Here is a 16,400-nt window from a genome sequence, read left to right as displayed (position 1 = left end):
CAGTAGGTAATAAATAGTAGAGAACAATATTCAAACCCATGTGTTCTTACTTCAACCATAGTAATTTTCTCATTTCACTGATGCTGCTGCTGCTAAGTTGCTTCAGTTGTGTACGACTCTGTGCAACACCATAGACGGCAGCCCACCAGGCTCCGCCATCCCTGGGATTTTCCAGGCAAGAGTACTGGAGTGGGTTGCCATTGCCTTCTCCTTCTCATTTCACTAGAACTGCCTATTTCTTTCATAAGAATGATACACTGAAAACTATAATATTAAGAATGCACTGTTCCTTTTAGAAATTTATGGTGTGTATGTTTATTCCTCCAAAAAGGTTTAAAGGAAGTGAGCTTAATTCTAACCATATTGAATGTCTACATAAATTTATATAGGTTCCAGGGGTCTTGAATATTCCTGTGTCCCCAAAAAAAGATCTATAATGCATAGGCAAAATAAATGAAACATTTTAGAACTAGTAAGAATTTTCATATTTATCTCTCTTTCCTTAAGGAGAGATGGTAAATATCAGAGACCTGGACAGCATACTAGGAAACATGGGCATTGAACTCACCAAAGAAGAACTTGGAGAGCTGAGAAGAAACCTTCCCGTTAATGGTGACTCATTTTAGATATAAAGCATCCCTCAGGAAAGCTTGATCTTGAGGTTTATGTATGAGTATTTCTGAGACCAGATTCATTTTATGATGATAAAAAAAAACTTGCAAAATTTCAGAAAAAATCCAGTTCTAGAGAACAAATCCTGTCTTCATTTTCTAAATCCAGATAAAACACAAAGCACTTGTCTAGATTAATTCCAAGATCATCTTTCATATCTGTGAATATGTTCAGGAAGCAAAATTAAAAGGTGGAAAAGGAAATGAAAGACTGAAATTGTACATCCTTTCCACATTTCCCATTCACTTCTGTATTCTGACTTAACTTCTTAATTCTGACTGTGGCTCCTTAACATTACTGAAACTTCTCTAAGGACATAAGTTGCTTACTATTTGTCAGTTACATTAGACTTTATCCAGTCTGTTTTTATTGGAGCTTTCTACTGTCTTTGATATTGATGATAATTCTGACCTTGAGATTATGTTCTTTTGGCTTCTGTATTATTCCCCCCACCTGAATCTTCCCATTCCTCTCTGATTTTCATTTTATATACTCTCTCTGGATAATCTCATCATTATCCATGGTTTTACCTGTCCCCTACCTGCTTTATGCCTTTCAAATCTCATTTCTACACAGACTCTCTCCTGGGCTTCAAAATGGTATGTCCAAATGCCTGTTAAACATTTCCCCTTGGATACTGCACAGGAGGGTTTTTTTCCCTCAACTTATTTAAAATTGAATTTGCTATATTCTGCTCAGTCTTCTAGTCCTGTGTTCTCTCTCATTTGAGTTATCAGTATCACTGTCTAGTCACCTAAGCTAGATATATGGGATTCATTTTTTTATTCTCCAATGTTTCCATTCTGTCACTTAATCTTGCATTTTACATCTATCTATATAAACCTAAATTTCAAAAATACCATACATAGATGAATAGCTGTATGGTTATGTGACAAACCAAGTATAGTAAAATGTTAATAGTAGAATCTAGATGGTGGACATTCATTGCACAATTTTTTCAACTTTGCTGTATGTTTACAAATTTTCATAACAAAATGCTGAAAAAATTCCATATTTAATTTCTTCAGCATCTCTCTGTTCTTGCTACCATGGCCATATTTTAGGTCCTTTTTTTTCCAACTTTGCATACTACAGTGGCTTCCACAATGTAGCCTTCACAGTGATCCATATAAAATGCAAATATGATGATATTATGCCTCAATTTAAAATCTTTTATTGGTTTTCAGTAATGTACTAGGAAATGTCTCAAGTGCCTTCATATGGTAAACAAATAAACTTCATGATTTGGACCCTGCTTGTCTATCTAGTCTAGTATTTTACCCTCAATAACATTGAACTTTTATTCCAGACAGACATATATCATGTTTTTAATCACAATTTTGCTTTGTTAATGCATTCCCCAGTATTCAGAGGGCCTCTCCTTCCCTTTTTCTGACTAACTTCTCCTCCTTGCATGTTAGAGCTGAGAGGCACCTTTTCTAAACAGCTTTTCCTTAACTGCCCAGGATATATTAAATACCTTGTCTCTGTTTTCACAACAACTGTACATATATTTTTTCATTGTTCTTGCTATACTGTATTGTATTAATATGTTTATATTTGCTATCTGGTAACTTTAATGTGAGCTTTAGGAAAAGAGGTACTATTTACCTTCAGGAAAGGGCTTACCATTCATTTTCCTATAGCCAGTACTTAGCAGAGTACCTGACATATAAATTGGCATTCCATAAAAGTTGATTGAGAGATGGACAAATAATTGAGTAAATGACTGGATAAATAACTGAGTAAAATGACTAAATGATTCCTAAAGAAAGCAAGTAACTGCTTTTGGTTAGGTCATGAATATTTACTTCTAGTATATTGTTACCATTTATCAGCAACAATTCTGAGTGACAAGAGAGATCAGTTAGGGATAGACTGGAGATAAAAATATGAACTTTTTCTGACCAGCAATCCATGCTTACAATTCATAGCTTTACCAGAGTTTAGAATCCTCAGGGAATTAACTTGCATGCCTGGTATTTCCTATCATGCTTATAAAGAGTTATTGGCCTAGTGAGAGCATATTTTACTCTGGGATGAACTTTATAGTCCAAGGGTCAAGGGCCAGCTTACTAAGATAGAATCAATCTCTGAAAACTAAGAATTATGCATTAAAATGAACCCAGTGGATAATGTGAATGTGGAGTAACAAAATTTAGCTAGCTTCTGAAATATTATTTGCAAATATTTTTTATGAATTTGCTTCCTATATCAGTTATGCCTTACTTATTTAATAGCTCAAGGGAAGACTGATCTGAAAATGCTGATGGATACAGTACAAGTTATTACAGGTTAGTAAGATGTTACTATAAATTTAAGATACTAATTCTTTACAGGAAGCTATATTTTTTCTCTGACAAATATTTTCCTGAAGTATGATGTGTATAATTACTGTTTCATATAATCATATTTATCTACCTTTAGAACTATTGCAAAGTGAACTTATCCATGTCACCCTGAATCAAGAAATAAATAGTATCAATAATCCAGAAGATCCCCTATAGCCACCTCCTTCATACTTTCTAGATGTTATTAAATCCTTTATTCTAGGATCACAGGTTTGTTTCATCTGTATTTGAACTTTATATAGACGGAACTATATGATTTATATTCCACTATATTTATTTCTGTATCTATTTCACTGCCTTCTTTCATTCAGCTTTATATTAAATGTTTTTCTCTGAGATTTATCCATATTGTTGCATGTGGCAGTGGTTTGTACTTTTTATTGCTGTATGTTATAAAATATACTAAATTATCAAGTAGAGATATTTAGAGAAAAACTTACTTTGGTAGGTGAAATGACTTCTAATTAATTCATTGTACCTGAATACAGTTCTGTGTAATATTCCATTGCATAAGTATACCCCAAAAATCTATTTAATATGCTCTCAAAGGACATTTCCAGTCTAGAGCAGTTACAAATAATTTATTTTTGCTATGAATATTCTTGTATATACCTCTTGCTGAACACATGTGCACAATTCTGTGGCCAGATACCTAAATGAAATTGCTTTGTCATAAGATAGGATTGTGTATACTTTATTAGATATTGTCCATTCATTTTCTTAAGTAGTTGTACCATTTTACATTCCAACCAGCAATATATGAGAGTTCCAATTGCTTTACATTCTAGCTAATATTTGATACAGTCTGTCCTTTCCATTTTAACTATTCTGGTGAGTACTTGGTAATATCCCACTGTGGTTATTTTTTGCATTTCCTTAAGGATTAATAATGTTGAGCACCTTTTTCATGTTTATTGGTTAATCCTTTATTCCCATGTTTATTTTGATAACTCCTTTTGTAAAGTTTCTGTTCATATCTGTTGTCTATTTGTCTTCTTGGATGCCTCTCTTTTAGTTATTAAATTTTCTATGTCCTGCATTTTACCTATAGTTTTTAATGTATTCTGGATACAAGTCCACTATAGATTATATAAATTGTAAATGTCTCACTGTATGTATTACATTTTCACTTATATCTTTTGATGAACAGAAGTTCCTATTTTATGTGTAGTTGAATTAATTAATCAATCTTTTGTAGTTAGAGAGTTTGGGGGTGTATTTAAGAAATCCTTGCATGCACCAGGGTCAAACTCTTTTCCTATTTTATCTTCTGGGAGCTTTATTACTTTTCTTTCACATTTTTTCCTATAATCCTCTCAGAATTGATTTTTCTGTGCGATGGGATAAGGGTCATTATTTGCTTTTTTCTAAATATATACTCAGCACCATTCATTGAAAAGATGATCCTTTTCCCCACTGCAATATAAGGCAAACTTTTTCATTAATTAAAGACCACAAAAGTGTTGCTGATTCTGGACTTTTTCTTTGGTCTATTTGTCCTTGCACCAGTACACTATACACTTGATATAGCTTTAATATGTCTTAATGTCTGAAGTGTAAGTCCTCCAAATTTGCTTTACTTTATAAAGATTTTCTTGGCTATTGATGGTCCTTTGCATGTCTGTATAAATTTTAGAATCAGCTTTTAATTGCCCCTCCAAATCCTGCTGGTGTTTTATTTGAATCTAGATCAATTTACACAGAATAAGTTTTCTGATTTATGAAAATCAGTGGTGTGCTGGTGAAATGACTCTCTGAAAAAGGCAACACCTGATTTGTAGCATATTTTACTTTCCATAGTGTAAATGGACTATAACCCACCAGGTTCCTCTGTCCAAGGGAATTCTCCTGGCAGGAGTACTGGAATGGGCTGCCATGCCCTCCTCCAGGGGATCTTCCCAACCCAGGGACTGAACCCAGGTCTTTTGCCTTGGAGGTGGATTCTTTACCATCTGAGCTACCAGGGAAGCTGACTAAGCACGTAGTATAAATACTTTCACCCTGGCCAATTTCAAGTTACTATTTAAATACTAGCTCACAGAGCATTGTAAAGCAATTTTTCCTCTAATTAAAAAATAAATTAAAAATAATACAGCAGCACAGAAAATGAAAAAAAACTAGCTCACAGAATTCCTAAATTTTTAACAATTGGCCCTTGTGAGCCACTTCAAGCTTGTAGTACATCACTGAAAATAATTCAAGATAGTAGCACAGCACTGAAAATGTTATATTTATTTAGGTCAACTTAATTTCTCTCTTTTATTAGATTTATTCCTAGGTATTTTATAGTTTTTTAATGTAATTGCAAGTGATATATATTTTTCTTATTTAATATCCTAGTCGTTGACATATAGAAATGGATTCATGTCAATGTATAGCAAAACCACTACAATATTGTAAAGTAATTAGCCTCCAATTAACATAAATAAGTTTATGTTTTTAAAAAAGACATGGAGGTGATTTTATCTGTATCTGTCTGTGTGTTAGTCAGGGTCCGACTCCTTGCGAGCCCATGGATTGTAGCCCGCCAGGCTCCTCTGTCCGTGGGATTCTCCAGGCAAGAGTACTGGAGTGGGTTGCCATTTCCTTCTCCAGTTTGTGCCTTTATATGCATGAGGTTTGCTAATATTTTGTTTAGGATTTTTGCAAAGTGGTTTTGTAATGTATTTTGTTGTAATGTTAATGTTCTTGTCAAATTTTGGTTTCAAGGTAGTTTGGCCTCATAAAATTAGGTAGAAATCCTCTGGAAAAGTTTGTATTTAATTGTATCATTCACAGATAAAACACTCTAGGACTGGAGATTTTTATGTGGGTAAGATTTTAAATTGCCAGTTTAGTTATCTTAGTAGATACAAGGCTATCAGGATTTTATATTCCTCTTGCATCATTACTAAGTTGTGTTTTTCTAGGACTTTGTCCCTTCTAAATACTCAAATCAGTTATATGTTGGTCATAATATCCTCTTATTTTCTTTTTAACATCTGTAGAATCTGTAGTGATCTCCCCTTTGTCTTTAGAAATACTCACTATTTATATATTCTCTTCTTTCCTTTGTTAATATTAGTACAGGTATTTATAACTTTTGTAAGTCTTTCCAAAACCCAGTTTTTTGTTGTATTGCTCTTATTTAGTTTGTTTTCCATTTCAGTAATTCCTGCTCTTTCTTTATTATTTATTTTTTTCTACTTTTGAGGGGTTTAACTTGTTCTAACTATTTGAGATAGAATCTTAGGTTATTATTTTTTTTTCATTTTTTCTACTGTATACATTTAAGTTTATAAATTTCCTTCTCAGCACATCTTTACTTTATCCCACAAGTTTTATATGTAATATTATTATTGTTATTTAATTCAAAATATATTCTAAATTCCAGTGTGATTTTTGACATATGATTTATTTAGAAAAACCTTCTTTAATTTCCAAACGTATGGGGGTTTTCTAATATCTTTTGCCTCTGATTTGTAGTTTAATTCCATACTGTATACTGCACAGTTATTTGTACCCATCATCTTCATTATTCTAATAATTTAAAAATTATATAAGCTGTATTGATTGTATGAAATATTACTTTATAACCACCATTATGGGAACATCTCTATTGCTAGAGTTAAAGGAATACTGTTCATTCTCTGTATCTGCAATTGACTGCTTATTGTTTAGCAGGTATCATTATGCCTTAATTTACTTTCATAATTTGAAATTATAATATTTAAAAAATCTCATCTTTCTGTACTTCTTTTGTTTTGAAGGAGGAGAAGTTGACCTCAGTGACTTGGATAATGTCATGCAAAATATGGGAATAGAGCCCACACCTAAAGAACACTTGGAGCCAGTGAATTTACTTCCAGTTTATGGTAAGCATTTCAAATATCAGCATAGATTTCAGGAGAGTTAATATTACCTTTAAGAGAGTTAGTATAGTCATTGAAAAAGTTATTCAGTTTTGCAAGCAGTAGTTGGCTTTTGAGGAGATAATGATATCCTTAAAAAGCCATTTTATCCAATACCCCAGGTTTATTATAGATAAATTATAAGTTAGAGATAATTAAACATATCCAAATTTTACAGATATTTTGAATATTTAAGAATTTATAAATTGTCATTTAAAATATATATAAATAAATAGCCCAATCAATTCTAAATCTTGACATCAGGGTGAGGAATGTTGATAGTTATCTTTCATTCCATTGAGATGCCTATAGAAAATAGGAGAAGGAGGAGGAGAGATTTAAAACTAAACTAGTAGAGGGGAAAAAAGATAGAGTCAAAAAAACTATAAAATAAGGAAATGTTTTTGCTTTAGCATCAGCTCAGTTCAGTTGCTCAGTCGTGTCCGACTCTGTGACCCCATGAACCATAGCACACCAGGCCTCCCTGTCCATCACCAACTCCCAGAGTTTACCCAAACTCATGTCCATTGAGTGAGTGATGCCATCCAACCATCTCATCCTTTGTCATTCCCTTCTCCTGTCCGCAATCTTTCCCAGCATCAGGGTATTTTCCAATGAATCAGCTCTTTGCATCAGGTGGCCAAAGTATTGGAGTTTCAGCTTCAACATCAGTCCTTCTAATGAACACCCAGGACTGATCTCCTTCAGGATGGACTGGTTGGATCTCCTTGCAGTCCAAGGGAATCTCAAGAGTCTTCTCCAACACCACAGTTCAAAAGCATCAATTCTGTGCTCTTCTTTCTTTCTTTTTTTTTTCCATTTATTTTTAGTAGTTGGAGGCTAATTACTTTACAATATTGTAGTGGTTTTTATAGTCCAACTCTCACATCCACACATGACCACTGGAAAAACCATAGCCTTGACTAGATGGACATCTGTTGGCAAAGTAATGTCTCTGCTTTTTAATATGCTGTCTAGATTGGTCATAGCTTTCCTTCCAAGGAGTAAGCGTCTTTTAATTTCATGGCTGCAATCACCATCTGCAGTGATTTTGGAGCCCCCCAAGATAAAGTCAGCCATTGTTTCCACTGTTTCCCCATCTATTTGCCATGAAGTGATGGGACCGGATGCCATGATCTTAGTTTTCTGAATGTTGAGCTTTAAGCCAACTTTTTCACTCTCCTCTTTCACCGTCCTCAAGAGGCTCTTTATTGCTTCTTCACTTTCTGCCATAACGGTGGTGGCATCTGCATATCTGAGGTTATTGATATTTCTCCCGGCAATCTTGATTCCAGCTTGAGCTTCTTCCAGCCCAGCGTTTCTCATGATGTACTCTGCATATAAGGTAAATAAGCAGGGTGACAATATACAGCCTTGACATACTCCTTTTCCTATTTGGAGCCAGTCTGTTGTTCCATGTCCAGTTCTAACTGTTGCTTCCTGACCTGCATACAGGTTTTCAAGAAGCAGGTCAGGTGGTCTGGTATTCCCATCTCTAAGAATTTTCCACAGGTTGTTGTGATCCACACAAAGTCAAAGTCAAAGGCTTTGGCCTAGTCAATAAAGCAGAAATAGATGTTTTTCTGGAACTCTCTTGCTTTTTCGATGATCCAGTGGATGTTGGCAATTTGATCTCTGGTTCCTCTGCCTTTTCTAAAACTAGCTTTAACACCTGAAAGTTCATGGTTCATGTATTGCTGAAGCCTGGCTTGGAGAATTTTGAGTATTACTTCACTAGCGTGTGAGATGAGTGCAATTGTGCAGTAGTTCGAGCATTCTTTGGCATTGCCTTTCTTTGGGATTGGAATGAAAACTGACCTTTTCTAGTCCTGTGGCCACTGCTGTTTTCCAAATTTTTGCTTTAGCATAGTAGGTATTAATAATTGTCTCAGGTGCTAAAGAATTGATATATCTACCATATTAAGAAGTTTTCTTACATTTGGTTTTATCATTTCTAGAAGATAAATTTTAGGAGCAAATTATTTATTGCTCCAATTATTTATTGCTTCTGTTATTAATTATAATAATAAATTAATTATTATTACTTATTATTAGATAAATTTTTGGAGCAAATTATTTTAATGGTTTATATTTCTGTACTTGGATATTTAGTATTGCTTTAGTATATCTAGTTCTTTTTTTTGTGACCTAAATTATGTTATTTTCTTTCATCTACATCTGATGGAAAAATATATAAGAATAGGTTGTTGAACTGTGTGAAAGCTACAAAAGCTGAGAGAGATACAAATTGATAAGTCAGATTGAGACTGTTATGTGTCACTCTTGTCTTTTCCTAGTCATTAACCATTGCTTGCTGTCATTCTCATATATATATACATACATTTCCATAATTCTTTTAATACATATATATGTGTTTTGTGCCAGTCTCAGCCTATCAGTAACCAGTGTTGTGGTTGGATTGGCCCTTGTGATTATTGTTACAATTGCAAGATACCCTTCAATATTAATCATCAGGAAGCTTTGGAAAAACAAAGGCTTATTACTTACATGACCTGGAAATTACTCGGTACATCTGGGGTCACATAGTGAGGTTGCAAGGAGAGAAAGAGAGTGTGTGCATGGGCCTGAAGTTCCACTTTTATTATGGTTGAGGGTGGGAGCCTAGGGTTTTGTGTTCTCAGTCTTTACTGGTGAATTTAGAACATAAGAGTGAACAAAAACCACTACAATATTGTAAAGTAATTAGCCTCCAACTAATAAAAATAAATGAAAAAAAAAGAATTGGACCATAAAAAAATAAAATAAAAATAAATTTTAAAAAAAGTGGAAGTTTAAAGATTGGGAAGAGAGTAAGTGGTTCAAATAATTGGAATCTAAATCAACCAAGATCTCTAAAACAAAGGAGCTTCAGTGCTGGGAGGTGTGTGACAGTCAATGTATTCATTCGAGATAACCATCTTTGAAGTGAGTGCACTTGAATTACAAAAAGAAAAAAAAAAAACACTGTCAGGATTTACACTACTCTTCATATTGATTAAATAATCTCCTGTTTTATTTTAAAGAGATGTTCTAACAGTTTAGGTTTACCTCAATTTTGGCTGTGGATGTATTAAAATTTAAGGCTATTAAATACTGAGATGGGCTTCCCTGGTAGCTTAGTTGATAAAGAATCCACCTGCAATTAAGGAGACCCTGGTTCGATTCCCTGGTCGGGAAGATCCCCTGGAGAAGGGATAGGTTACCCACTCCCATATTCTTGGGCTTCCCTGGTGGCTCAGATGGTAAAAGGATCTACCTGCAATGCAGGAGACCTGGGTTCAATCCCTGTGTTTGGAAGATTCCCTGGAGGAGAGCATGGCAACCCACTCCATTATTCTTGTCTGGAGAATCCCAATGGACAGAGGAGCCTGGAGGGCTACAGTCCATGGGGTCGCAAAGAGTTAGACATGACTGAGCGACTAAGCACAGCATGTATTGAAATACAGTGACCAAACTGAGCACAGTTACTTGTATAAATGTTTATATTAAAAACTGTTATGTTTGTTTTTTCTGCTAAAATTAACCTGAGTGTTTTCTCAATCTGCTTTCAATATGTTGTGTTATATAAATTAATAGATTAGTTTTAGTTCATTAATGACCTTCTTTAAACACTTAAATGTCCTTGACCTCTTTTTTATGATGAAATTAATAACCATAGTACATAGGCATTAATATTTATTATATTCTGAAATTTATGTCAATTTCCTCATGTATTTCTCTTTTTAAGGATTGCAAGTTGGTGTTCAGGATCTTGATGCTATTCTTGGAAACATGTCAGTCAAACTCACAGCTGAGGAACCTATTGACCTAACTCCATATATACCAGTTGATGGTAAGTGCCTTAGACATCATTGTGCCCTAATAAGAATTTGGGGTTTGGGGCTAATATTTTTGGTAGTACTTATTTGGCATAAATAAGAATGGTTTTTACCTCTTAATATATTAAAATTTCCCTAAGAAAGGCAATGCCAAAGAATGCTCAAACTACTGCACAATTGCACTCATCTCACATGCTAGTAAAGTAATGCTCAAAATTCTCCAAGCCAGGCTTCAACAGTATGTGAACCGTGAACTTCCAGATGTTCAAGCTGGATTTAGAAAAGGCAGAGGAACCAGAAACCAAATTGCCAACATCTGCTGGATCATCGAAAAAGCAAGAGAATTCCAGAAAAACATCTATTTTTGCTTTATTGACTATGCCAAAGCCTTTGACTGTGTGGATCACAACAACCTGTGGAAAATTCTTAGAGAGATGGGAATACCAGACCACCTGACCTGCTTCTTGAAAACCTGTATGCAGGTCAGGAAGCAACAGTTAGAACTGGACATGGAAAAACAGACTGGTTCTAAATCGGGAAAGGAGTACATCAAGGCTGTATATTGTCACCCTACTTATTTACTTTATATGCAGAGTACATCATGAGAAACGCTGGGCTGGAAGAAGCTCAAGCTGGAATCAAGATTGCCGGGAGAAATATCAATAACCTCAGATATGCAGATGCCACCACCGTTATGGCAGAAAGTGAAGAAGCAATAAAGAGCCTCTTGAGGACGGTGAAAGAGGAGAGTGAAAAAGTTGGCTTAAAGCTCAACATTCAGAAAACTAAGATCATGGCATCTGGTCCCATCACTTCATGGCAAATAGATGGGGAAACAGTGGAAACAATGGCTGACTTTATTTTGGGGGGCTCCAAAATCACTGCAGATGGTGATTGCAGCCATGAAATTAAAAGACACTTGCTCCTTGGAAGAAAAGCTATGACCAACCTAGACAGCATACTAAAAAGCAGGGATGTTACTTTGCCAACAGATGTCCATCTAGTCAAGGCTATGGTTTTTCCAGTGGTCATGTGTGGATGTGAGAGCTGGACTATAAAGAAAACTGAGTGCTGAAGAATTGATGCTTTTGAACTGTGGTGTTGGAGAAGACTCTTGAGAGTCCCTTGGACTGCAAGAAGATCCAGCGAGTCCTGAATATTCATTCAGGAAATCAGTCCTGGCTATTCATTGGAAGGACTGATGTTGAAGCTGAAACTCCAATACTTTGGCCACCTGATGCGAAGAACCAACTCATTTGAAAAGACCCTGATGCCCTGGAAAGATTGAAGGCGGGATCTGAAGGGGATAACAGAGGATGAGATGGTTGGATGGCATCACCTACTCAATGGACGTGAGTTTGAGTAAACTCCGGGAGTTGGTGATAGACAGGGAGGCCTGGTGTACTGCAATCCATGGGATTGCAAGGAGTCAGACATGACTGAGTGACTGAAATTACTGATTGACTGATATTAAAATTGATGCTATTTTTTTTTTACCATTTATTCATTCAGTAAATATTACTGAGCATCACATATTGGACGTTCTGCTAAGTGCTAGAGATTGAATAGCAAGTAAAAACAACCATAGTCCTTGACCTAAGCAGCTTAATATCTACTATATCACAATTCTTCATGTACTAGTAGAAGCTGAATTAGAAGTAGAGAATTCAGACAATACTGCAAAGCTACAGTAATCAAATCAGTGTGGTATTGGCACAAAAACAAACATATGTATCAATGGAACAAAATAGAGTGCCCCAAAACCCACACACCTACAGTCAAATAATCTTTGACAAAGGACACAAGAATATATAATAGGAAAAAGACAGTCTCTTAAGTAAAAAGTGTTTGGAAAGTTGGACAGCTGCTTGTAAACCAATGAAGTTAGCACACACAATCTCACTACACACAATAATTAACTCAAAATGGCTTAAATATAAGACATGACATCATAAAATACCAGAGGAGGACACAGGCAAAACATTCTCTGACATGAATGTACCAGTGTTTTCCTAGATCAGTCTCTCAAGGCAATAGAAATAAAAATGAAAATAAACAAATGAGATCTAATCAAACTTACAAGTTCTTGCACAGCAAAGGAAACAATAAACAAGAAGACAACATACAGAATGGGAGAAAATATTTGCAAGTGATGTGATTGACAATGGCTTAATTTCCAAAATATAACAATAGCTCATACAACTCAATAACAAAGAAACAGGCAACCCGATAAAAAAAATGATCAGAAGACCTAAAGAGACATTTCTCAAAAGAAAACATGCAAATGGTTAACAGACACGTGAAAAGATGCTCAACGTTGCTAATTATTAGAGAATTGTGAATCAAAACCTCAATGAGATACCACCTCACTCCAGTCAGAATGGCTATCATTAAAAGTCTACAAATAACAAATGCTGGAGAGGATGTGGAGAAAAGGGAACCCTCCTACACTGTTGGTAGGAATGTAAGTTTGTATCACGACTGTGGAAAATAGTGTGCAGGTTCCTCAGCAAACTAGAGATAAAATTACCATATGATCTATCAGTCCCACTCCTGGGCATATTTCCAGACAAAGCTTTAATTCAAAAAGATATGGACATCCCTGTGTTCATAGCAGCATTATTCACAATAGCCAAGATATGGCTGTATAGCTTGGGGAATATATTCAATATCCTGTAATAAGCTGTGATGAAAAAGAATATGAAAAAATATATATATATACACACACACAGACACATATACATATTATTACTGAGTGACTTTGCTTTAGAGCAGTCATGAACACAACATTGAGATCCAACTATACTTCAATAAAAAATAAATTTAAATAAAGAGGAAGGGGTTCCATGGTGGCTTAGTGGTAAAGAATTTGCCTGCCAGTATGCGAGACAGAGATTCCATCCCTGGTCTGAGAAGACCCCACGTGCCACGTGGCAACTAAGCCCATGTGGCACAATTGCTGAACCTGCGCTCTGGAGCTGGGAAGCTGCAACTACTGAAGTCCTGTGCCCTAGAGCTGGCGCACCACAGTGAAGAGTAGCTCCTGCCCACCACAACTAAAGAAATCCCATGACAACAATGAAGACCCAGCATAGATAAAATGATTCATTAATTTTATTTTATTTATTTTTTTTTTAGTTTCTTCAAGTTTGTGGCTTCCTTTTTCATTTTTTTAAAATTTTTTCCATTTATTTTTATTAGTTGGAGGCTAATTACTTTACATCATTGCAGTGGTTTTTGTCATACATTGAAATGAATTAGCCATGGATTTACATGTATTCCCCATCCCGGTCCCCCCTCCTACCTCCCTCTCCACCTGATCCCTCTGGGTCTTCCCAGTGCACCAGACCTGAGCACTTGTCTCATGCACCCAGCCTGGGCTGGTGATCTGTTTCACCCTAGATAATATACATGTTTTGATGCTGTTCTCTTGAAACATCCCACCCTCACCTTCTCCCAGAGTCCACAAGTCTGCTCTATACATCTGAGTCTCTTTTTCTGTTTTGCATATAGGGTTATCGTTACCATCTTTCCAAATTCCATATATATGTGTTAGTATACTGAATCAGTTCTAATGAGATGGATGAAACTGGAGCCCATTATACAGAGCGAAGTAAGCCAGAAAGATAAAGACCATTACAGATTCATTAATTTTAAAACTTTTATTTTTAGAAAAAAATTATATTTTTAAATTAAAAAAAATAAAGAAAAGAGGAAGATGCTACTAACAAGCTAAGAACTAAATTCTTTCCACTTAATTATAATTAAATGCTCTTTCCACATTATGATTGTATGGGCTTTTAAAATCTATTACCCCCATACTCCTTAAAAAAAGATTTAAGTATAAATGCCTAGAGTTAGATACTAGAACTTTTAGCAATAAAACTTCACTCTTTGTTTCCAAAGTCATTATCTGGACTCCTTCCCAATAATTAGCGTATCTTATATGATGGGAAAGCTGAATTCTAGTTCAGCATAGCAAGTGGTGAAGAAAAGTTTTGGTAAAATTAGAGTTGATCTCATAATAAAGCAAGTACTTGCTAATAAAACTTATTTTATATCAGCAATCTATATCATCCTAATTTACTACAAAGTTATTCTCATAATTGCTTGTTTTTTTGCCTTGATTATCATTCAGAGATTATACTAGAATTAACAAGGAAGTCTTTATCTGAAGTGCCAATGGCCTATTTGTTAGGTCAGGTACCTGTTTATCCTGCAGTTGGTTGTAATGCTTCAAAGACAGTTTGTTTTTTTTAATTACATCAAATCATGGCATCATTCACAATAATACCATAAGTCTCCATTTCTTTTGCTTTGAAGAAGGAGAGGTTGTTGTCAATGACATGAAAAAAGTTCCTGGAAACATGGGAGTAGAACTCAAAGAAAAGAAACATGAGTTGGTGAACAACGTGCCAATTAATGGTAAGAATTTCTGTAACTATTCTGCTTCCTATCTAGGTGAAAGACAAAAACTGTCCAAAAAACCTTTAGAAGGCAATATTGTTTTATCTTAAGAAGAAATACCAACTCTGTCATCTCATTTTTAGTTTGGGAATCAGTAGACTCTAGTTATAAATCCCATGACCATGGGTGAAAAATACTGGTTCTTATTTTTTAATCCATTGTAAGTCCTAAAGTTTCAAATGAGAATTAAGGGGGAAAAGGAAGGCATTGAAAAGTATTGGAATGAAAATAAATGAGACATTACAAAAAATAAATGGGGAAGGGGCTTCTGCATGCTAGAGTCCAGGCAATAACTACCTTAGATGCCAATGAGTGAAAAGGGGCCTTCTCAGCAGTTTACTCCATTTCATATTTTATAAAAAATTATTGAGAGTAAATTTGTACTTTGTAGGGAAATGTAAGTTCTGACTTTGTGAAATGGTGGCTTCTATCCTGCTTAATGAATTTTTATATCACTTTTGTGAGATTTTGATTAGTATATTTCTTAAAGCCCATGGAAAGATCAGTCAGAATAGGATGATTGATGGTATGAAGGCCTTTAAAGATGAGCAAAAAGAAAAAATAGGATATTAAATCTTGATAGCTTCACCCTTCTAATATTTTGATGGCATGCTTATGCTTCTTTTAATCCATCTGTACTTTTGCAGATAATCTGCATTATATGTTAGAAAAAACACATCATAATTTGTTGAAAGTTTATGGAAAAGAAGAAAATAAGTTCTATCTAGTCTGAAGAGTGATTAAGAAACAAAAAGAGTAGTAATTGCTAAGAAATTTACTCAGAAAAAGAAAAATTTCTCTGGGTGTCAGCAAAAAAAAAAAAAAATCATGCTTATTGGGTAGAAGTATGAAATTTGTTTTCCCCACTGCTGTGTTTCACTAGCAGTTCATCAACTTCTTTTAAAACTTTCTGCTATGTGGAGTGGCCAAGGGAAGAGATTTTATTCTATTATTGAACATCTTTTAAACACTTGAACAGAATTTATTTAGCCATGGGCTTTGTACTAAAACCTATAACCATATTATGCAGGAATTAACAGTTTTTGGTTACATTTAAGAATCACTAAATTTTGGGTTTATTCCTCTCAGTTTCTTAAAGGGAAGGGGATGATTGTATCAACAAGTTATATACTTTTCTGTAAAACATGAAGTTGAATCTCATAGGCAAAAAACTTTAAAATCTGAAATAGAATCTAAAAATT

The 16,400-nt window shown here is 34.8% G+C and overlaps 1 protein-coding gene across 16 annotated transcripts in view; it reads left to right on the top strand.

Annotated features, from left to right (window-relative positions):
* The window catches only part of EFCAB3 (EF-hand calcium binding domain 3), a 419,723-nt gene that overhangs the window by 146,257 nt on the left and 257,066 nt on the right, over nt 1-16,400 (top strand). For all 16 annotated transcript variants that reach the window (XM_070479568.1, XM_070479567.1, XM_070479577.1 and 13 more), the window contains 5 exons: nt 508-612; nt 2,913-2,966; nt 6,773-6,877; nt 10,641-10,745; nt 15,055-15,156. In XM_070479568.1, the coding sequence (XP_070335669.1) occupies nt 508-612; nt 2,913-2,966; nt 6,773-6,877; nt 10,641-10,745; nt 15,055-15,156 (471 nt within the window). The remainder of the gene's footprint in view (nt 1-507; nt 613-2,912; nt 2,967-6,772; nt 6,878-10,640; nt 10,746-15,054; nt 15,157-16,400) is intronic.

The sequence above is a fragment of the Odocoileus virginianus genome, chromosome 17 (assembly GCF_023699985.2).
Source record: "Odocoileus virginianus isolate 20LAN1187 ecotype Illinois chromosome 17, Ovbor_1.2, whole genome shotgun sequence".
Classification (NCBI taxonomy): Eukaryota; Metazoa; Chordata; class Mammalia; order Artiodactyla; family Cervidae; genus Odocoileus; species Odocoileus virginianus.
This window is presented reverse-complemented; position numbering and strand designations above follow the sequence as displayed.